The sequence below is a fragment of the Lynx canadensis genome, chromosome D1, assembly GCF_007474595.2.
Source record: "Lynx canadensis isolate LIC74 chromosome D1, mLynCan4.pri.v2, whole genome shotgun sequence".
Taxonomy (NCBI): Eukaryota; Metazoa; Chordata; class Mammalia; order Carnivora; family Felidae; genus Lynx; species Lynx canadensis.
The window spans coordinates 5484182-5508680 of NC_044312.2; the positions used below are offsets into that span (position 1 = coordinate 5484182).

Consider the following 24499-nt stretch of genomic DNA (forward strand, 5'->3'; position numbering starts at 1 on the left):
ATCTGACTCTTGATTGCAACAGCTTGGGTCATGATCCGAGGGTCATGTGATTGAGACTCAAGTTGGGCTCTGCACTGACAGCTCAGAGCCTGCCTGGGATTCTCTCTCTCTCCCTCTCTCTGTGCCCCTCCCCTACATTCACTGTACACAAACAAACAACCTTAAAAAAATATATCAAACTTTGAGTACTCAAGGAAAATAGGAAATGAAAAATATTGCTTTGGACTATATTAAGAACAGTATTATCTTAATAGGCAGCTTTAATACATTGCAACATCTTGGCACAAGCATGTGCATGCGCGCACACACACACACACACACACACACACACACACAGAGCTGGATCAGAAGTCCAACAAGAGTTTGGCTTCAGCTGATTTCTCATACTTTTCTAAATTATTAAAAATCCTGTTAACAATTTCAAAGCTTGACCACTCTCAACAATAGCCAAATTATGGAAAGAGCCTAAATGTCCATCAACTGATGAATGGATAAAGAAGTTGTGGTTTATATACACAATGGAGTACTACGTGGCAATGAGAAAGAATGAGATATGCCCTTTGTAGCAACGTGGATGGAACTGGAGAGTGTGATGCTAAGCGAAATAAGCCATACAGAGAAAGACAGATACCATATGGTTTCACTCTTATGTGGATCCTGAGAAACTTAACGGAAACCCATGGGGGAGGGGAAGGAAAAAAAAAAGGTTAGAGTGGAAGAGAGCCAAAGCATAAGAGACTCTTAAAAACTGAGAACAAACTGAGGGTTGATGGGGGGTGGGAGGGAGGGGAGGGTGGGTGATGGGTATTGAGGAGGGCACCTTTTGGGATGAGCACTGGGTGTTGTATGGAAACCAATTTGACAATAAATTTCATATATTGAAGAAAAATAAAATGAAAAAAAAAAAAGAAAAAGAAAAAGAAATAAAAGGCATCCAAATTGGAAAAAGAAACAATTTCAAAGCTTGAAAAATGCATCAAAATATGCAAACATTTATAATCAAATACCTGAATTTAAGAGAACAAAGTTAAATTCTCATTTTTTTTACTTTAAAAAACCTTTACAAAAATAAACCCAAATCATTTCAAATTTTTCATATTTGAATAACCAGTAATAGAGAATCAGTAGGTTGATTTTCACTTTAGGAACATTCTCCCAGCCAACTACATACAGCTCCAACATTGAGTATTTAGAATCTTAGAATCTTGTGGAATGATGTGATCTTTTGAGATTTTCTTCTATCTATCCCATCAAAAGATCACAGCCTGTGTCTGAATTACTCCAGTAACCAGAGCATATAGCTCTAGCCAATCTATTTCATTTTGGGGAACAGCAACTTTCGTAAGGATAGTCTACTGTGCCTTAAGTATTTTTTTTAACTTCTGCATAAGGATTCTCTTTAGCTTCCTGGAGCCAAAGAGAATAAATCTTTATGAAATCCAACACATATTAAAAACTAGTACAGGGGCGCCTGGGTGGCTCTGTAGGTTGAGTGCCCAACTTTAGCTCAGGTCATGATCTCTCATGGTTTGTAAGTTTGAGCCCCACATTGGGCTCACTGCTGTCAGTGCAGAGCCCACTTTGGATCCTCTGTCCACTTCTCTGTCTGCTTTTCCCCCGCTTGCACTCTCTCTCTCAAAAATGAATAAACATTTAAAAAATAATAATAAAATAAAAATAGTACATATTTGTTGAATGCCTTAAAGAAGGAGACCTAGTTACAGTCTTAACTCTAGGCTAAAATTCAAATCACAATTTAAAAACTCAAACTCAACCTTCAGCCATTATTTCAAGAGCCTTGTGTTCATAATAAAGGGCTTTGGATATTCTTTCTTTTTGCTCTCTGAACAGTCCTGTGATGTACCCACTGTTTCATTCTAAAGGTATGAAATTTGCCTCGTGGTTTTCAGTTACTGGATGCAGGATACCACATTATGAAATATATATATAAAAGCTAGAACAACCTTTGGTCCTAGTTCTGCATCTAACTAATTAGGAACAGTAGCTGTCTGATATGTGAATGATCTCACCACTGTTGTCTACAATAGGAGCTCTTAGCTGAATCAAAACCAAATTCAAATAACATCTCTGCCACTTACTCAGCTCATCTTCAAAAGGGACATAAGAACACCTATGACACAGTGCTCTTCTGGAAAATAAATACCACAATTAAGGCATTCAGCACGGTGTTAGAACACAGCTTATATTTAGTATACGTGAAGTCCACTTCTGTAGTTCCACTTTGCTTTAAGAAATAGTCACTTTTTAAACCACTGGCTTTTAAGTGGTAAAAAATGGGAGAATCACATTACATTTCCGCTACATAGCATTAATTAAAGGTTAGTGAGGAAGATAACGGAATCAATCCGATTCAATAAGATTTGCAGATTGCACTGAGGCTATCCTATCAGATAAGTGAGAGGCAGCTGTCCTGTCTAGAAGACCAATTTCCATTTTAGTAAACGCATCCAATACCCACGTATTACAAACCTTGATGGGAATATAACTGACATATTCACATTCTAAAGCTTGCCAGAAATCATCTGCTAAACGGCCTAAGGGTAACAGAAATGATTATATAATGTAATAATTTTTTACAAAGAAAAGTTGATATCTGTAAGTGAAAAAAATTAAGTTTATTCATTTATTTTGAAAGAGAGAGAGAGCATGAGCAGGGGAGGAGCAGAGAGAAAGAGAGAGAGAGAATCCCAAGCAGGCTCTGCACCATCAGCACGGAGCCTGACACGGGCTTGAACCCATGAACTGTGGGATCATGACCTGAGCTGCAATCAAGAGTCAGATGCCCAGTGAACTGAGACACCCAGCTTTCCCTAAGTGAAAATTTTAAGTAAACATATTGAAGTAACTCACTAGGTGGGAAACTTAAAATTCCAAAGTGTACACAAACTAAAAGCTAGTTTCTCATAATGTTCTGATAAAGGTGTTAGTGACAAGGGCAAGCATGCTGTTGAGCTCAGAGCTTAACTTCTTACAGCTTAATACATAAAAGACATACACTGTGTAATAACATAGGCCCCATAAAGGCTAGTGAAAAATCTTTCACTTGTATCATGAAGTAACATTTACCCTTGTAGATACAGGAAATTCTAGCAACGTGGGTTCATATACTAAGAAAACTCGCTAGAGACTTGTTATCATAAATTTCCAGACTGTTTTTAGAATTGATAGTCCTTTCCTTCATGTCTTCTTCCAATCAGGCTGCAAATAACAAAACACCATAGGCTAGGTGGCTTAAAACACAGGAACTTCTTGGGGCGCCTGGGTGTCTCAGTCGGTTGAGCACCCGAATCTTGATTTGGGCTCAGATCTTGTGGTTCGTGAGTTCTAGCCCCGCATCACACTCTGTGCTGATGGTGCGCTACCTGCTTGGGATTCTCTGTCTCCCTCTCTCTCTGCCCCTCCCCTGCTCACTCTCTCGCTCTCCCTCAAAATAAATAGATAAATTAATTAATTAATACAAACAAACAGGAGTTTCTTTCTCACAGTTTTGGTGGCTCACAAATCCAAGACCAAGGTGCAGCCTGACTTGGTTCACTGGGGAAGGTGGACCTCCTGGCTTGCAGAGACTTCTCCCTGTGTCCTCGCTTGGCAGAAAGAGAAGGAACTCTGGTCTCTTCCTCTTCTTCTAAGGACACTGATCCCATCACAGGGCCCCTTCCTCATCATGTCATCTGATCCGGATCCCCCTTCCAAAGGCCCCACCTCCAAATGCCATCACAGTGGGGCTTAGGGTTTCAATAAAAGAAGTTGGGGAGGACACAAGCATTCAGCCCATGACACCTGGTAGCATAAAAATCAACCACCACCAATCTCTTAGCAGCGTCCACCACTCTTGAGGTGATTAATAAATCAATAGAGATAAAAAGAACAACCCCCAAACACTTTGATCAATTCAGCAAGACACTTCATCAATTTTGATTTCTGCTTGGCAATCCACGTTATCTTAGCCTTCTCTCTATTTCAGAATTTGCCACAACACTAAAAGAAGACGGTGTTTGAATATCGAAGGAAAATCATTCAGGATGTCAGATTAGAACATAAAAAAAACATTTTAAGTTCCGTTTCATAGTGTTGGTAACACACATTGCACAAGTCAATGTTACTTAAAGAAGCACTGTTATCTTCATAGATGCCATATTGTAACTTGGGTTATTCAGATAAAAGTGCAGACAGACTATGGGCCCGTCTTCAGGAATGAGGTTCCATGAGGCTCCAGTAAAGGTCATACAAATAATGCATTTCTGGGAGCTTCTCTCTTAGCCCTTATTTTACCTCTCTCCATACCCTTCCTTCATAGACTTTCTCTGGCATACAATGTAATTCTAATAACCAGAAAGAATGAACCCAAGAAAATGAGCATTTTATCTATTTCTAATAATCACTGGCCACACAGTTATTCATGTACAAACACATGCACATCCAAGCATGTGCCTATCAAACACCCACCCCTCTACTCACCATATATGCCCAGAAACACCTATGTGAGAAAGGATAGTTAACATTTACAGTCACTACTATGGACCAGACACTGTAATAAGAACTTTACAGGTATTTCATTTAAAAGCTCATAAAATGAGGGGCGCCCGGGTGGCTCAGTCGGTTAAGCGTCTGACTTTGGCTCAGGTCATGATCTCACAGCTCATGGGTTTGAGCCCCGCATCAGGCTCTGTGCTGACAATTCAGAGCCTGGAGCCTGCTTCAGATTCTGTCTGTCTGTCTCTCTCTCTCTTTCTCTCTCTCTCCCTCTCTATCTCTATCTCTCTCTCTGCTCCTCCCCTGCTCACACTCTTTCTCTCTCAAAAATAAACATTAAAAAAATAATTATTAATTAATTAAAAGCTCATAAAATGGAACTATGAGAAAGATGAAATTGGTCTATTAACAGACGGTGGGACTGAAGGAGAGCAGTTGACTAAGCAGTTAAATGTAGAAAGACCAGAACTCCAGGTAGTGTACTTTCGGGAACACTGGGATTTAGTCACTTTAGCAGACTGTGATGCCGAGAACATGCAAAAGCACCCAACCTCCTTCTTGTTTCTCCCTTATCTCCATCCCCAGTGCTTGCCAAAGGCAAAAATTTAAAGGCAAAACCCTCGTCAGGAAATTTCTAGGGCATTATGGTATTTTGAAAGTGACAATGCAATCCCCCTAGTAGAAAAGATATCAGAACGGAACGCTTATCTGCAACTTTCACCTTACCTTAGAAAGCATATAAATTAGTTCTTCCCTACTCATTAAAATCAGGCTAAAAATATATACTAATTTCCATAACATTTTTGTAGGCTTCTATGGGAGTCATACCCTGTTATCAAGCGAGCAAGTCAAACATGTTTATTGAATGAGTGAATGAATGATGAGAATATATGTATTTTTTACTTCAGAAATTCCTCTTTTCTAGACTTACTAGAAGACACTGTGACTTCATTTCCAGCAAAAATAAATGGCACTGATGTGCTCCAAAGCACTGAAAAGAACTAGTATAAAGTGTTTGTAGCTTTTAATTTCAAAAGTATATGCACTGATCGTTGAAGCAGAAAATATGTAAATGTTGGTGGGGGGGTGGGAAATGAACCAGTCACCCACTCCTTATTAAATGGAACTGGCACTCAGTGCTGGGGAACGGAGTAAAATGATATACATGTATTTCTAAAATTCCAAGAATAATCTAAGTACTTAAGCATTTTAAAAGGCTATTTTATCATAAAATAAAACAAGGGGGAAAGGAGGCACTTGGGTATTTTTTTCCTGCAGAATCACATTCACGCTAGACTGATAGCCTTGAGCTCCTGCTTAATTTTCTGAAAGCTGGCTGCAGGGCCAGTGAACAAAGGCTTTAGTAGCTCCATAGTGGCACAAGATATATCAAAATTCTCAGAGCATAGAGTTGTGTGGCCTGGTAACTTCATGTGCGAAATGTCTGCTTTCAGTTCCTACTAAGTAGGTTAAAGATGGGGATGCCAGTCTGGTACAGCTACCTGCCCAATTTACAAACCGCTAGCTTACCCATGCAAAGCAGAGGCAGTCTTCACCAAAACGTCTGAATCTGAAGGGATACATGACTCTCAGTTTCCCTGGGGTGTTAACAACATGCCTACTCACACCTGACCACTGACCGTCTGCTACTGGGTAGGAAACCTTCCTACTGCGGATATGTATCACTGTTCACTTCTGCATTCTGTATCCATTTTTAGAATGTACAGGCTTTTCCCCACATAGTAGTTAAGGAGTTACAGTTAAAAGGAGTGTATAATTAATAGACAGACTGAACAATTTATATAAATTATGTGAAATGTATATCATGTTAATGGCTTTCTAGCCCTTTTTATTGGTACTGTATTTACTGAAGTTTGGAGGTTATAAAGTCAACAGTGTTTCCATTGGCCTTCAGAGATTTTCAGAACTCAAGCTACCTGGCAATTTTCAAATTGTATTAACATCAAGAGTGTCCCCAAATATGTTCTACTCACTTTCAACAATGAAAAGAAATAACCTGCTAACTCTAGTATCTCTGTGGGTCTAATTCCTGTTTCAGCATTTAAAAGCTCAGTGGGGGTGCCTGGGTCAGATGACTGACTCTTGGTTTCGGCTTAGGTCACGATCTTGTGGTCTTGTGAGTTTAGCTCCCTGTGGGGCTCTGTTCCAACAGTACGGAACCTGACCAGGGCTCTCTCTCTCCCTCTTTCTCTGCCCCTCCCCAACTCGTGCTGTCTCTGTCTCTCTCAAAATAAATAAATAAATTTAAAAAAAATTATAAAAGCTCAGTGGACATCTCTACATCCTGTGATGAGGTTTCCATATTTGGTTACCTGTTGACTCTACCAAGGGGGTCCTATGCATCCTCTGGCTCTAATGCTGGTGCTGGTCATGGAAGACTCTAGTTCTGTATCAGTTTGGCCTGATGCCTGTCTTCATACTTGCTGCCTGGACACACTGCCTGGTTTCTGGTTCCTGTAATCCAGCCTCTGTGCCAAGGTTTTGTTCCCCAATGAGTCTGGATTTCTGTTCCTTCCTACCTTGCTGTACAGCTTTTCCACTTGAACTTAAACTACTTGCATTCCCTTGTCAATATGAACTTTGTGTTGTTCTTCAGATGCTCAACATCAGGTTCCCTGACCTAACAGATCGGCTCCTGGCATTTTCTGGCTGCTGCATCGTGTCTTTCTACCCCTTCTCCCCAACCCAAGCCTGGCAGTGTTACTCAATGTTTAACTTCACTGACAGCTGCAAACCAAGTTTTCAGTTTGCAATAGAAATGCTCCTTCTACCCCCACCACAAAAGAGGAAAGGATTTTATGACTGGTATTTTTTAAGGGAATGCCTGGTCAAAATGATTTTAAAAATCAGCTTTTATTCAATTTTATTATTTTAAGATTATATTGCCTTTTGCCTACACTAGGGATCAATGATCCCACTGTACCATTTCCGGCATGTTATTTATCCATAAAATTAAGAGAGAAGATGCTACTGGTTTCTGACCAAAAAAGGAGAATGGCAGAGGCAAGAGTCCCCAACTTTTAAATGCAGCTTCTCAAAGCTCTGAACTATTTGCTCCTGGAAGGGAATCGGGCAGATTTGGGCAAAGTGGTCATATGATTTTTCTTCATCACCTGACATGATGATCATGTAACATCGTTTTAACAACAGTTCCACTTTTTTATTATTATTATTATTATTTTACCTTTGAATAGATCACAGCCCAGACTTGTGACAATATTGTAGGCTTTAGAACCAGACAAGCTGTGGTTCATATTCTGATTTCTGAGTCACACTGTCTGGATTCTTTAACCTTTCTAAAACTCCATTTCCTTACCTGAAAATGGAGATCAAGAAACAACTCCACATGCTCGTCATGGGAGATGCAGTTAGATATTTTATTCTTTTCTCATACACACTGGATGCGCTATTGGTATGTATATCCAAAACATACAAAGCAGTCACATGAGGCATATCCCCGTATGTCCAGATATACCTGTCTGAAAACTAACAATGGTGGCTACCATGTACATTTACTACTGCGGAGCAGTTGCTGCTCTAAGCATTTTGCAGGGATCAGCTCATTGAAAAACAACTCTGAGGTAGACACACTTAGTATCTGAACAGAAATGGAGAAGAGTGAAGTTTAAAAAGTGGCTGCAGGTGTAAAGATGAGAACTCTATGAAGAGCATTAAGAAAGCACCGGGATGCTGCACTGTTGCCTAAGTGGAAAGCGGAGAACTAAGGGTTCACTTACCCTCCTTGCTTATCCCTTATTTCTAAGTGATGGGTTTGCCAGAGATAAAAATATAAAATGAGGCAAAACCCTCATTATTCAATGTCATTATCACCACCGTCACCACCACCACCATCGTCATCATCTATATGCCAATGATTTAAAAAGTTAGAGATACTGGCTCTTCGTTCATCCCCTATACCATATAAAACCCAAGGAGCGGGGCGCCTGGGTGGCGCAGTCGGTTAAGCGTCCGACTTCAGCCAGGTCACGATCTCGCGGTCCGTGAGTTCGAGCCCCGCGTCGGGCTCTGGGCTGATGGCCCGGAGCCTGGAGCCTGCTTCTGATTCTGTGTCTCCCTCTCTCTCTGCCCCTCCCCCGTTCATGCTCTGTCTCTCTCTGTCTCAAAAATAAATTAAAAAAAAACGTTGAAAAAAAAAAAAAACCCAAGGAGCAAAATGTTATATTGTGCATTATTTATGCCAACTTTTTACTAAGTATTTGCTTTTCTAATCATAAAAGGATCAAAATTATAACCCATGCTTCCTTCAATTTACCTAACTTTTACTTAGTATCCATATACCTGGGACATCTTGGCAGCCAAGTACTGTAAAGGCTTTAATTTTCTCAATGCCAGTAATATGCCCATTAAAATCTCTAGCTTCCTCCTATACCTCCTTCTTTACAGAAGGTTTACTCCTCATTATGGTCTAATTTAGCTGAATCCTAACCCTGCAATTAGAGTCCATCACTGCACCATCTTCCCTAACGATAGGAAAGCATGGAATAATAACATGATCAAGAAAAGGACAACCATCAATTTGGAAAGGAGAGTCTCACTAGGCAATAGCAGGCTTTGAATGCCCCCCTGTGGGGCACTCTCTCTAGGTCTTTCTTGGTATTCAGATTTACCTGGTTTCCTTTCACATTTCCAACATAAAAGTGGGTTCCACGGGGCGCCTGGGTGGCTCAGTCAGTTGAGCCTCCAACTTTGGCTCAGGTCATGATCTCATGGTTCGTGAGTTCAAGCCCCGCGTCGGGCTCTGTGCTGACAGCTCAGAGCCTGGAGCCTGCTTCGGATTCTGTGTCTCCCTCTGTCTCTGACCCTCCCCCATTCATGTTCTGCCTGTCTCTGTCTCAAAGATAAATAAACATTAAAAAAAAATTTTAAAAAGTCGATTCCACCATATTTTTCCTCATGGTATGATTATTCCAGAAAAATTCTACATGTACTTTAAGTCCAGCAAAAAGTCTTCTTAATTTTATGAAATCAGCAGGTATCTGGTCCTTTAAGAACTGTACCACCTTTGGAATTTTTTTTCAATAGTAATTAAAAAATGAGCAGATAGCTCATGATACAAAAGAGCACTGTGTAAATTTTCTAGAAAATAAGCTGATCTGCTTATGATGATGAGAAATCTCAGATTAGGTATATAAGAGGATTTCTACTTTATATTCCTCCTAACACGTTTCTCACAATGTATGTTGTTTTATCTTATACAAGGCTAATATTCTTTCTTTATTTAGTCTTTCCCTCTGTGTGGCCATGACATCATCACTCTGGCTTCAGCACATAATGTTTTCCTTGTCTGAACCCTAAATTCAACCCATATAAACCTGAGGAGACATCAAAGCTGCCCTAGATACCTATTTAAGATACATACACATACTGGCATCAAAGACATGTTAAAAACACCAGGCCTTAAAATAATATCACTTTATAATTTATTGCTAAAATTTCCAAACAAGTTCAGTTTAAGAGAATCTGTGAACCAGGAATGTTTGTTTCTCTCTCTCTCTCTCTCTTACATAGATATATATAGATATATAAACACACACACACACACACACACACACACACACACACACACACACAAAGATGGAAAGCCCAGTCTTGAGCATCAGAGAAATAGTAGATCCATTTTATAAGTTAAAACTTGCTGGTAATTTTTTATCACTGTATGGAACTGCCCGTGGTTAATATATATATATGTATATATATATGTTAACCACGGGCAGTTTTATATATATATATATTATATATATATATATATATAAATAATATTTTATATATATATGGTTATATATATATATGGTTATATATATGGTTTATATATATATATGGAAAAATTTGAGGCTCACACAGAATATTCCCATATTTTTTTCTGTGGGGTATCCTAGCTTATTTCAAGGGAAAGGAAACACGATGTTGTGAAATCTGTTATTTTTAAACCTTCAAATTGTTGTGGTACCCTCAGAAGATATCACATACCTTCTTTTCTCAAAACCTTGACACTTATATTTAAATCAAGGATTCCCTTAGTTTTTCAAAGGAGAATCTGTTTATCTGTTTACCATTTATCTGTATCTCATTTAGTTGTAAAAGCTTAGAGCCAAAATAACATGACTACTTTGGTTGGAGAAAGCTAACACAGCAAATCAGGGGTTCATAGAGGAAGGAGATTGGTGGTTGCTAAGATTAGTGCAGTAGGGCCCGCAGCCTGGAGAAAGGCATGTGCTGGCAAATTCAGGCCAATCTGTTCTACCTTTTGGAAATCACTGAGTGTAACAGTGACAACTCATTGTAGTGTCTCTCTGGTTTAAGATCAGACATTTGGCTATGTCTACCATACATTATGTAACAATAAATTATAAGGAAGTTGAAGATAATTTATAAGAACTTCTGTACAAGGCAAATCCTGCACATATTCCAAACACTGAAAATTCACCTTGCCAAAGAGACTCACTAAAATATTTAGCAGCAGCTACACATTACACATAATGGCACTAAAGAACACCTTTCTCCAAAGGAGAGACACCTTAGTGAAAACACCCTCTGGGATAATAATATCAAACTACAATGTTTCTTTCCAAGTCTTCTTATGTGCAGATCATGCTATGAAAAATAAAGTAGCAGTCTAGATGGTTTAGTAAGGAAGAAAATAAAAGCCTACAGTTCACTACTGTTAATTATACTAAAAGTGCTTTCTGTCCTTTATATAAAAAAGCCATATACCCTGACATTGTGTAATCCATGTGAAATTCTATATAAAGTTAGAGAATTATTCATTAGGTAGATATGATTCTGAATTGTTCAAGATAGCAGTTGTTAGTAAGAAAATAGTAAGGAGTTCACCAAATCAGACCAAAAAATGGTGACCCATTTTCAAAGCTCTTCCTTTATTTAGCTTGGAAGATTAAGATGCTTCCACTAAAAACCACTGGTCATTTGGTAATAGCTAGAACATTTCCAAGTATCCCTTTAGAATTAGAGGGTTATTTGACAATGCACTGCCAAATACCGATTAATCATCATATAACTGATAATGCAATGCATATTTTAACGTAACTTATTTCTTACTAACTGTCAAAATACAATACTTAGTTTATATTGGAATCCTGTTCTCTAAGAAAGACTAATTATGATGTTGTGCAAAGTTGCCTAGAATTCAGCACTTAAATTCTGTAATAATAATGAATGTAGAGAACTAGATCTGTAGAATTTTTCCTTACTGAGCAATATTATGATTTGGTTACCTATAGTATGTCAATACTATGAATTGACTCACAATGGAAGTTCACTCATTAAACAGAAATACCTGTTACTTGGTATAAAATTTCTAAATTAAAGAGATTTCCATCATTTACTATCAAGTTTAAGTACCAAAAGAAAATTATACCCATGCAATTTAATTTACCATTAAAAAGTACTTGTGTACAAGCAATTAAACCCAAATACCTTGTAAATATCCAAAAATCCACACTGGTGGTCAAATCTGGTATACAGTTCATTCAGCATGCTGATCACCTGCATGGGGGTACACTGGGCACAGATGGCTGTGAAGCCAACAATGTCTGAAAAGAGCATGGTGACATCATCAAACTTTCTGGCCTGCACCTGCTGTCCTTGCCACAGCTGCTGAGCTACATCACCAGGGAAAATCGAATACAGAAGATCCACTGTTTTCTTTTTCTCTTCTTCCAGGGCCTGGTGAGTTCTTTCCAAGGTCGCCTTTAGTTTATCCATCCTCTTCTTCAAGCCATCTTGGGCCTTGGCCTGCTCGCCAACCAGAATGACATCTCGGGTGGCATCATGGATAGGGATGTCTGAGAGATGCAGCCCTCGGCCCATGAGTTCATCCAACTTGTCCACACATGGAGAGCCCAAGAATAAGATGGAATTTGACTCTGGAACATGGATCATCTGTCCCTTGACTTCCATCACCTGCAAAATTAACATGAAATTTTCATCAGCGCTCTTCATACAAGTAGATTCACCAAAAAGTTTATTTATGATGCTGATGAAGAGGAGGAACATGAAATGTGCTAGTAGCTATGCTGAATTTCTGCATTCGTATAAGCATATTTAAATATGGTTTGCAGCCAGTGTAAAAATTCATGGTTCTAAACAGAAATCTTTGTTATTATCTCCCACTCTGCCACTCTCCAAAGACAATGGTGACATGAAGAGTGAGATCAATGAGAAATGAAGCAGGAAAACATTTTTTATTCAAGATGAAATTACACTCAGGCACATCATGAAACGGGCTCAGGAGTCAGTTGAAAACCTTCCAACCTGCTTAATAATAAAATTAGGATAAATCTATCTGTCAAAATAACTACATTCAATTGTCATTAAAATAAGACTCAGGAAAAAGTCCAGAAGATTAAAATAAATCAAAATTATTGTTTAGCCTTACGTAAGTCATTTTTCAAACAGTTTGTAGACCTTTGAATATGTAGTGGTTCTCGCACTGACTGGATTAGGGAATAATCCACTTGATCTTAAAAATAAAAATTTAGGGGAACCTGGATGGCTCAGTTGGTTAAGCCTATGACTCTTCATTTCAGCTCAGGTCATGATCTCACAGTCCTGAAATCAAGCCCAGCATGGGGGCTCTGTCCTGACAGCATGGAGCCTGCTTGGGATTCTCTCTCATTCTTTCTCTCTCTCTCTCTCTCTCTCTCTCTGCCCTGTGCACACACTGTCTCTCTCAAAATAACTAAATAAACATTTTTTAAAAAACAGAAATTTATACTAGATATGATTAAGTCACTATGACTAGGAAGTAACTATCACTCAACTAGCATGTTCAACATAGGCTAAAAATAAACCCTGCAAATCAGAATAGCACTAATGGAATGCATCTAATAAGATAAAGAATCTGAAGAAATAGTACTTTAAATCCATCCCTCCTTTCTGTGCTCTTGGACTGGAGAAGTTGGGGAATGGACGTTTGATGTTTCTCATCAGTGAACACAGGTTTATGCTATCTCTGCTCAGCGCCCCACAGAACACTGCAAGGAAAGGAGCAGAGGCAGGAAAGGAAGTAGACATAGGAGGCGGCAATATGCATATAGTTATTTGGGTCAGAATAAGGTTTCTGATCACACCTGGAGAGGAAAGGGGCTGTAATGACCTAGAAAGAACAGCATACTAGTTGGCCAGCAGAGACCGCCCATCCGTGTAACCTGTGTCACCTTCCACGGCCCCATGGAATGTGCTCAATAAATGTATCTTCCATTACTCTTCATAGCATGAAGTAGTTAGGCTGGTGGATGAAACTAGAGGCAGAGAACAAATATGTGGTAGGCCTGCAGCTATGTCTTACTTTGCTCCCCCTGTGCCATTCATCAAGATCTAGTATGGGGAAGGAGATACAATTGAGTCCATGCTTGATGCTGTACTTTTCACGAAATCAAACGTTGGCTTTATCTTGTGTAAAATTTCTGCTAGTGCTCAGTATTTCATCCTTTTAAGCATAATCCTCTCATTTACTCACTGATATATATGTTGTTTTCTATTTACTCGAACTGGGTGATTAGCATAAAAGGGTAAAGGAAGATCCCCCTTCTCCAAGTTATCACAGTATGGTGGAGGGGACTGGAGAACAGCATGAAGAAGACACTTCTAGCTCCCTCATGCAACATGGGCTCTCAAAAGACTGCAGACTGTGGTTTGAGTACAGAGAAAATAATTGTTCTGAGAAGTATTTCCAGGTTGTTTTATACCTGCTTATACTAAAATTTATTTTTTAATTTTTTAATGTTTATTTATTTTTGAGACAGAGACAGAGCACAAGCAGGGGAGGGGCAGAGAGAGAGGGAAACACAGAATCTGAAGCAGCTCCAGGCTCCGAGTCGAAAGCACAGAGCCCAATGTGGTGCTCAAACTCACGAGCCACAAGATCATGACCTAAGCCAAAGTCGGACGCTCCACCAACTGAACCACCCAGGTGCCCCCTAAAATTATAATGAAGTTTAAATGAAAGAGCATGAGGTGTAAGAAAAATAAACTTTTAAATCTGTCAGATTTCAGAAATTGGTAAGCATAATAAAAAGGAGTATTGGATGGGGCAAAAGGTTAAAGTCATCCTTTTAGAAATCTTGGTGGTCAGGTTCTGTTAAACTACCTGGGTCATTTTTATTTTAACGCACAGATATCTCTGTACTAATATTTACCAGTCTAACCAAGAAGTGACTGAAAACTGAGTAGCTCATGTAACTGCACACTACACATTTCTGTATTTCCGCATATCCTGAATGTGGACTAACCAATGCTCCCATGAGACTCAAGTCTAGGAAGACAATCATTGGTAGCAGGCTTACAGCATGGTTAAGAAAGAAGGATTTGGAAACAATCAGACCTGGATTTGAATTCCAGTTCTCTTGACATTTAAATGGGCCAACTTAAGTTATTTATACTTTCAAAGCTTTGGTTTCTTTATGTCTAAGATAGAGATGAAATGATAATTATGTTGATGAGGATGAGCCTGTAGCTAACTCAACACATCTGCTGAGTGCTTGCCATCAGCTAGGTACCGTGCTGAGTACTTAATCTACATGTTGTTAAATTTTACTGTACCCTATTACTGTTCTCCTTTTTTTTTCTTTTTTTTCTTTTTTTTTTTTACAGATTTAGGGAGGTTGGAGGCTTTCTAACAACACACAGGCTAATAAACAGCAAAGTCAGCATTTTAAACCCAGAGGACATGCTCTAAGTCACTGAAGAAGCATGATGGGTAAGGATGTTGGGCAAGGCCAGAAGGGACAATAATAATTCTACATGTAAACCAATGTGATGGCAAAGTAACCTTATTGAGATATTCACAATAGGCATGAGAAAAGATAGAAGTTGTTGCTCTTGATATAGATGAAATAGTTACTTGTATGCCTATCCACTGATAGCAGGGTAGTAAAAAATTACTTCTATATGTGATTTCATCTTTAGGATATAACTTATGGATGCACGGACAAAATGATATGTCCTTGGTGTCCACAGAGGTCTTTGTTCTCACAGCGTAACATTCACTTCAAAGGATTAGATCCAGAAGGAAAAAACAAAAGTAGGAAACAAATGGCCAGCCTGAAAAACTTCTGTATCTTCACAAGAGTTGAGATTCTCCCTCTCTCAAGCCCCCTCCTGAGGCACTGCCCAGCTGGAGCCACCAGCAAGAAGGATCTTGCCACAAGGGCCCAGTCAGGAAGTATTCATATCCCACATGAATGAAAAAAACCTCTTTTGCATGAAGACACCAGGACATCTCTCCTCTGGGAACTGGTTCTTCTCCCTTAAGCAGCATTAACAAGGCCTAGTGGGAACCCTGGAAGCATAAAATAAACTCAACAGATGAAAATAGGACCATGTGAGCTCTTAAAATCACACTGTCATTGCAACTACTATCTACAAAAGTAGGCCAGGACCTGTATGCCAAACCTAAACACAGTGACTGCTTGTTAAAATTTTTAAAAAATTAAATAGGATCTGGTGTCTTCTAACATAATAGCCAAACTATCCAGGACATAATAGGACGCCAAGCATCATAATAAGAACCAGGAAAATCACATCTTGAATGAGAAAAGGCCGTGAGTTGATGCCAACACTGAAATGAATCAGATATGGGAATTATCTGTCAAGAATCTTAAAGAACCCATCGTAAAATGTTTCAACAAGAAATTATAAATTCTTTTGAAAGGACTAAAAAATTAGAAAATCTTAGTAAGGCAACAGAAGATATAAAAATAACCAAAGTTGATTATAGAGCTGAAAAATGCACCAAAAAATAGAAAATTTGCTGGGTGGGCTCAAAAAGATGACACAGGAGGGAATCAGTGAATTTGAGAATAGTTCAAGAGAATTTACTCAACATGAACAGAGAGAAAATAGACTAAAAAATAAAATAAAATGAACAGAGCTATAAGGACCTGCAGAACAACAACAACAACGACAACAATGACGATGACAATATCCGACCTTTTTATCATGGCAGTTCCAGGAGGAAAGGAGAAAGAACAGGAATGAAAAAGCATCTGGAAAAATAATGGCTGAAAATGTCTCAAATTTGACTAACAATATAAATCCACAGGTTCGACAAACTATGTGAGCCTCAAATAGGATAAACACAAAGAAACCCACTGTAAGACACACCTTAATTAAACTTCTAAAAACTAAGTTCAAAGAAAAGATCTTGAAAGTATCCCTAACGAAAGGATGCATTACTTACAGGTAATGCTAATTTGCATGGAAGTTTGTTTCTCATCTGAAACTATGGAGGCCAGGGGAAAGTAGCACAGTTGTTTAAATATCAAAAGAAAAGACTTGTCCACTGAATTCTCTATCTGGGGAAACTATTCTTGAAGAATGAAGGGAAAGTAAAGACATCTGCAGCTAAAGAGACACTAAAAGTCTGTGTCCTAACAGACCTACCCTTAAAGTCTGGGCAAAGAAAAATTTTCAAACAGAAAGATAGTAAGAGAAGGAATCTTAGAGTATCAGGAAAGGGGAAAAAAAAACAACCGAAAAACTAGGAATATGGGTTCTTACCACAGAGTATCTTTCTCCTGAGTTGTCTAAATTAGATACAATGATTGAAACAAAAATTATAACACCATCTGCTCTCATCCCAAGTGTGCTTATAAGGGAGAAGCAGAGGGAGATTATGTGTGAACACACGTGCGGGCACGCACATAACGATGTGGAGGAAGAGACACAGTGGAGTAATGTAACTATAAACCAAGAAACACCAAGGTGTGCCAATAGCCACCAGAAGCCAGAAGAGTCAAAGAACAGATTCTCCTCCAGACCCTCTGCAGAGTCCATGGCCCTATCCACACTTCTGGTGCAGTTCTGGGGTGACGGTGGGGTTCAGAGCTGCCAGTCAAGAAAGAATTCTTGAAAACATCTTTGGTGCAAAAAGGTGATTTTATTAACGCATGGGGACAGGACCTGTGGGCAGAAAGAGCTGCACCGGGGTTGCGAAGAGTGACTGATTATATACCTTCAGGTTCAAAGGGGATTAGGGACAGTTTAAGTCTCTAAGGAATTTTGGAAGCAAGGTTTCCAGGACCTTGATGGGCTAGCTGCTATTAGGAAAACTCCATTTATTACCGTTTAGTAAAACCTCAGTCATGAGACCCTTCAGATGTGTATCAGCAGCCGTATGTTGAAGTATGATTGCCAACATATACTTGGGGGTTAAAGATAAAGGAGGTTTGCAAAGGAATTTTTAAGTAAGGAGACTCACAGGATCCGGGGAGGCAGGGGGTGGGGGGTGGGGTGGGATAATGTTAAGCCAAGATTCCCTTTTGCCCCAGCACATTGTCATCATTGAGGCAGCTAAGCTCCTAGAAGGAGGTCACTCTGCCTGTTTCAAGGACTTGTCAATGGGCTGTAGGCAGTAAGGGAATTTAATTTTTCATTTGTCTTAAGTTCCCACATCACCATGGCAAACACTTAAACCCCCTTACATCTTGACGAGGGTGATATTAGGGCTCCAGGAAATGGAGTCTATAGGTTTCTGCAGATTGGAGTATGGATAAGATTGTCTTTTTCTTGCAGTTTACTAAGTTATCTGTAAACTGAAGGAGACTCCTATCCTGCATGACTGTGATCTCTATCAGTAAACCATTTATTTTCTTTCCTTTCCTTTGTTCTTGGGCAGCCAGGAGTGTCCGAGGAATAGCACCCAAATCCCACCTGCGGGTGCGGGATGCTATTAGCCTGTACTTTGCCCTCAGCTTGCCTTATGCTCCCTCATCACTTTGATTTTAAATTCTGACCTTCAGGACTGTGTAAGAATAAGTTTCTGTTGTTTTACATCACCAAATTTGTAGTAATTTGTTACAACAGCCGTACAGATTGAAAGAGCAAAGTTAGCAAATAAGACCTTACTGACACATATGGGAAGACCCACCCAACAGCAGCATGTACATAATTTTTTCAAGATCTCATGGAACATACACTAAGTCAGACCATATCCTGGGCTGCAAAAAGAAAAACCAACCCAACAAATGTTTTGACTTGGAATTATATACAATGTGTTCTAAATGGTATAAAACTAGACATCAATCACCATAAAACATATTCATAACAGCCAAAACTGAAAAGAGTCCAGATGCATTTCAATGGATGAATGATAAAACCTAAAGAGTTTTTACTAGATAGATATCTAGTAAAATAAAGATGACTCTACTCACATAAGCCAAATTTTGGATTAATCTGTAAGGAACTCCACTAAGTGAAAAAAAATTCTCATTTAATAAAATAGAGCGCTTGCTTTCCTGTTTGCTTATTTCTTTTTATCATTCACCTGTTTGTGTTTTGATTCTTAGACTATAATTGTCCAAAGAAATAAAGTGTTTTGAAATAAAAACTGTTATCTCCCAGAGGGCTGTTGGTTTTTTGTAATTCTAACCTACTCTCTGTATTTGTAACAGCTACAATTTTTAAAAACTGTAAATTTTGTTTTGATTTTCTCTGGCAAGAATCCTTCATTAAATATTCTTATTTAAAGAGGCAATACGAAAATTCTTAAGTGAAATACACTAATATACTTTACAAAAATTAAAAGAATTCTTATTTATTCATCTGTTTTATAAGTATTTACTTAGTATATATGACCTATCATTGCTATGCTATGCACTTTAAATATGTAGGAATTTAAGCAGAACATCTTTGCATTTTTAAAGAACTAAACAATAAATTCAATAGTCAAGTGGATGTATCTGGGGGAATATTAACATCTAAGGCTAATTATGATACTTATTCTGTACACTGAAATGTTGCCTTTGTTGAAATGAGATACAAAAAAATTCATACTGTTTATTGATGAAATCAGCAACCCCCCACCCCCCAAAAAAATACATAACCCCCAGACATTTCATCTTAGAAGAGAAATGCTTAGCATAGAAATGCTTGCTTCCCTCCTGCTTCGTGTATTTGTATTTACTTCATTGTTATTCTTCAAACCTCAAAACTTCATTCTAAAAATGGATTCAGGTTTTGTTTTGGTAGATAAGCTGGTAAACCACATAATGAAGTCATTTAATGTTCCACGATTAGATGCCACTTTTCTTTTTAAGTCACAGCAGGATTCATATAATATTTAAAGGAAATAGTTTTATGCTTCATAGTTGAAAGAAGTGTATCAGCAAACATTTCATATTCTGTTGTGAAAATTTTCCAAATGTGAGAGGCTTATGTTTTGCTTTTAGATTCTTTATTCATTTTTTTATTGAAAATTTCACACAATGTGGGGAATATTAAAATGATACATGGTGTTTAATACTTTGCACCCAGAGATGGCTCTTTTTTTTCCCCAAAAGAGTGCAAACGATTGTATTTTTCATCACATTCACACCAGCAGCATATCACACACATTTAAGGAATAGCACTAAAAAGTCTGCCTTGCTTTACCACCCACAGTTAGCCTGCACCTCTGGGACACCTCTGTCCCCACACTGCCACTCACATGTCCCATGGGAGATTTTGGTTACATTTCTATATAAAGAGTTCAGAAAGCTATAGTAAATTTTTGGAACCACCACTAAAAGATTCTGCAAGGAAAGGAAATTCTGCACTCTCTTCAAGGAAATATTATAAAAAAATAATCCTGCACAAACTCATTGTTATACAAGGATGAAGGAAAAGCTTCCTCATAGTAACAGAGTACAAAATAAGAATTTGGATTATAAAAAATACTGGCCATTTTGACCCAGCCAATTTATCATGAGAATATTCTGACAAGGCCTCAAAACAAAACAAAAACCCTAACTTCCAATTACCCAATTCTATGTTATTATGTGCGCGTTGTGTGTGTGGGCATGTGTGCATTTTTGTTAAAATATTTGTTCTCCCATAACTCTTCATTTCATTTCTGTGAGTCAGGGGTCGGATGGAAGATTAACAGTGGCTGTTTATTTTTAGTAATAAAAACAGCATTTTGCACTTTGACTCGATTGCATTAAACATTTAAAAGAAAAAACTAGGGTTTGTGCTTAGACTCAGGTTGGCAAAACCTGATGCTACATACTGAGAATCCCAGCCATTGGAAATCCAAGCAGAATTGAGGGCACTGGCACGCATAAGGAATTTTCTAATGAGATCAGAGGGCATTTGCTCCAGTCTAGGGGATATACCACGGATAAACAAATATGGACAGCTGCAGAATCTAGCTTTTATATAGAAGATTGGGGAAAGAATGGACAGGTTAAGAAGGGCTGAGGGACCCTGCTGCTGCACAACAAACATACTGCTGAGGCAATGGTGATCTCTTAAGAGGTAGGAGAGGTTTCCAAGGACACTCTCTTATACACACACCAGAAAATGCAACAACCGAATCAAAACAAAGAAAACAAATAGGCAAACAACAAGTGAAATGCTGAGCTGGATCCCTGACAGGGACAGAGAGAAGCTAGGCTGCCCTGACCAATGTTCTTTCCATACACAATGCGGAGGGATGGATCAAAGGAGCGATAGCTTTGAAACTATAAATGATGTGAGTTTAGAGCCTAGTTGCACCACTTAACTGGCTGATTAACCACAGACAGATCACACGGCCCCTCAGGGCGATAGCAACCTCATCTGTAAGACTGGAATAGTAACGATTCTAATGCAATAGCATTAGGATTAAATTTAAATGAGGTAATATACATAAAAAGCCGAGACTAGTACCCACGTACGCATGCACTCAGTAATTATTATTATATTATTGTTACTCTTGTTATTAAGCATCATGACAATGATAATGATGATTTGGCTGGTGCTACAGACACACTACAAATAAGAAATGATAATGCAATTTTGTTGAAGAAATTAGGATGATAATACATTTTATGAAGCTGTCTGTATTGAATAGGCATGCGATAGAAGTAAATAACACAACCCTTTGGGGCACCTGGGTGGCTCAGTCGGTTGAGCGTCCAACTCTTGTTTTTGGCTCAGGTCATATCATGGTTCATGAGTTTGTGCTCTCAAAGCAAAACCTACTTGGGATTCTCCCCCCTTCCCCCTTCGTGCTTGTGCTTGCTCTCTCTTTCTCTCTCTCTCCCAAAAATAAATACATAAACTTTAAAAATGCATGTCTTTATTCACCGAAGCATTTTTAGTAATAGTAAAAAAAAAAGGCAGTAAACAAATACCTGTAATAGATTTCTACTTAAATGAGTTACGTCGTATCAATTAAAAAGAAAGTTTCACAAATCATACAAAATGCTACCATAATTAAAATATCACAATGAAGGTTAACTTTGCATTGGCAAAATTTCTCAGACATACATAATTGGTATTTGTCTTTGTAAACATCCCCAGGAACATGAACAATGTGTAAGAATTCCTTGTCGAGATCATGGCACTTACCGGAAGAAGCGTGCCTTAGAGACTGTTTCTGACAGTGAAAAGCACAGGAGTTGTTGGCATATGGCAAGGGAAGTGTTCCAAGGTGAGTGATGGCAAGTTCAAAATCCCAGAGAAAAAAGAGAGTATAGAACATTGAGGGCACTCAGGAAGGTCCAGAATGATCAAAGCAGAGAGCAAAAGGGAATTGACCAGAGGGTCTAGCCATTTCAAGGATACACAACAGAGTCATGACCACCAGAAGGTGTGCCTAGGCCTTGTGATTCTCCAGTCCTCTCTCTACTCTCTCTTCTGGAACCACAGAGGACACATGTCCAAGATGGTGGAATAAGAAGGAGCCTGGGTGCAAAAGTCTCTCTTGCATTATAGAAAGAGCCTAAATGTCCATCAACTGATGAATGGATAAAGAAATTGTGGTTTATATACACAATGGAATACTACGTGTCAATGACAAAGAATGAAATATGGCCTTTTGTAGCAGCGTGGATGGAACTGGAGAGTGTGATGCTAAGTGAAATAAGTCATACAGAGAAAGACAGATACCATATGGTTTCACTCTTATGTGGATCCTGAGAAACTTAACAGGAGACCATGGGGGAGGGGAAGGGGAAAAATAAGTTAGAGAAGGAGGGAGGCAAATCATAAGAGACTCTTTAAAACTGAGAATAAACTGAGGGTTGATGGGGGTAGAGGGGAGGGGAAAGTGGGTAATGGTCATTGAGGAGGGCACCTGTTGGGATGAGCATTGGGTGTTGTATGGAAACCAACTTGACAATAAATTTCACATTAAAAAAAAAAAAAAGAAAGTCTCTCTTGCAACCCAGTGGCTTAGACACCTAACCAGGACCCCCGACCCCAGATCATGGGAGCAAGAAATCAAACTTCATTGTGTCAAGGGAATAAGATTTGAAGACTGTTTGTCACCGCAGCTAGAGTTATTTACCTTGGCTAATACACCAGGTCTTGGTAAAAGGTTACTTTCCCCCATCTCCAGGCCACACTTGACAAGTGGTATAGAATCACACCACTTCGACGCTAAGACCTTGGAAAAAAAGACTCAATCATGGGTCTTTCCCATCTAACCTGAATATATTCACTATCATTCTAGTTAATATCACTCTAAGGTTCTATGCCATCAGTGAATTACAAGAAGAGTCTTGAGACTCTTCATACTAATACCTAGTTCAGTCTATAATTATGAATCTAAAGCTTTGTGTAAAAGACTAATGTATGCTTAGTATTATGCTTACCCAACGTGAATCATAACTTGCTATCAATCGTCTCTTTGCAACCAGATTACATGTATTTCCTTCATTCCAGTGAGATGGTATCAAAGCTTTTCAAGTATACCATAAATAATTTAAAACATTTCTTAGATCTAAATGTTTACAAAGAACGTATAAATGAATAGTGTTTGGAAGATACTGAGGAGATGTTTCCTCTAAAAATAAAAATCTCCAAGGGAAACAGTGGATTGGAGACTTTATTTCTTTTTGTTCTTTTTAAATTTAAATGTATCTTCTGATTTAATTTGACAGCTATCCAGTTAGTGTAAGAACAAGTGTAAGAATTGAGACTGAAAACAGCTAAATGATGGGCCCAAGGTCAATGGTTAAGGAACACACAGGGGGGACTAGAATATGGGCGTCCTCATCTTAAGCATACCCTTTCCCTCCATCTTCCACTATCACCAAAAAAGAGGACTTTCCAAAATTGCGTGTTCACATGTATTATAGGAAACCGTAAGGAAAATCTACTACACAAGGTCCAAGAATCTCTGTGCCCTGTAATGTTGGTTTAAATGTTTTCCTTCTCTTGGGAAGTAGATGCATGACCAAAATGTGAGTCCACATCTTTTAAATGGAAATAATGGGGGCACCTGGGTAGCTCAGTTGGTTAAGCAGCCAACTTTAGCTCCGGCATGATCTCATGGCTGGTGAGTTTGAGCCCTGTGTTGGAATCTGTACTAACAGCTCAGAGCCTGGAGCCTGCTTCAGATTCTGTGTCTCCCACTGTCTCTGCCCCTCCCCTGCTCATGCTCTGGCTCTCTCAAAAATAAATAAATATTTAATTAATTAATTAATTAATTAGCAATAATGGATGAACCTCTATAGCAGGATTGCTATTGGCATATATACTGGCTAATATTTACAAAATACATAGAATAGTCCCTGGTATATAACAGACACTATATATTCATTAAATAAAACCACCACTTGTTTCATAATAAGCCATCAGCAGTTTTAGAACCTTTTTCCTTCTCATCTCCTATTGTCCTACACAATGGTAAGCTTTTTTACAATGAATTATTGATTGCATTGGTTTGTTAGGGCTACTGCAACAAAGTACCACAAATATGAATGGCTTAAACAATAGAAATTGAGTGTCTCAGAGTTCTGGAAGATAAAAGTCCAAGATCAAGCCTCTCTACACTAAATGCCTCTCTCCTAGCTTCTGATCATGCTTTGGATTATAATAGTATGACCCTAATCTTCTCACAGTGCTCTCCTTCCCTGTGTGTATGTCCATCTCTATATCCGAACTTTCCCCTTTTTATAAGGACATCAGTCATACTGGATTAGGGCCACCCTAATGATCCCATTTTAACTTAATTACTGTTGTAAAGACTCTATCT

General features: G+C 38.7%; 1 protein-coding gene across 1 annotated transcript in view; it reads right to left on the minus strand.

Moving 5' to 3' along the window:
• GUCY1A2 (guanylate cyclase 1 soluble subunit alpha 2) overlaps positions 1-24499 on the minus strand; it is a 329020-nt gene that overhangs the window by 122018 nt on the left and 182503 nt on the right. The window contains exon 5 of the mRNA XM_030332816.1: positions 11971-12456. Within this exon, the coding sequence (XP_030188676.1) occupies positions 11971-12456 (486 nt within the window). The remainder of the gene's footprint in view (positions 1-11970; positions 12457-24499) is intronic.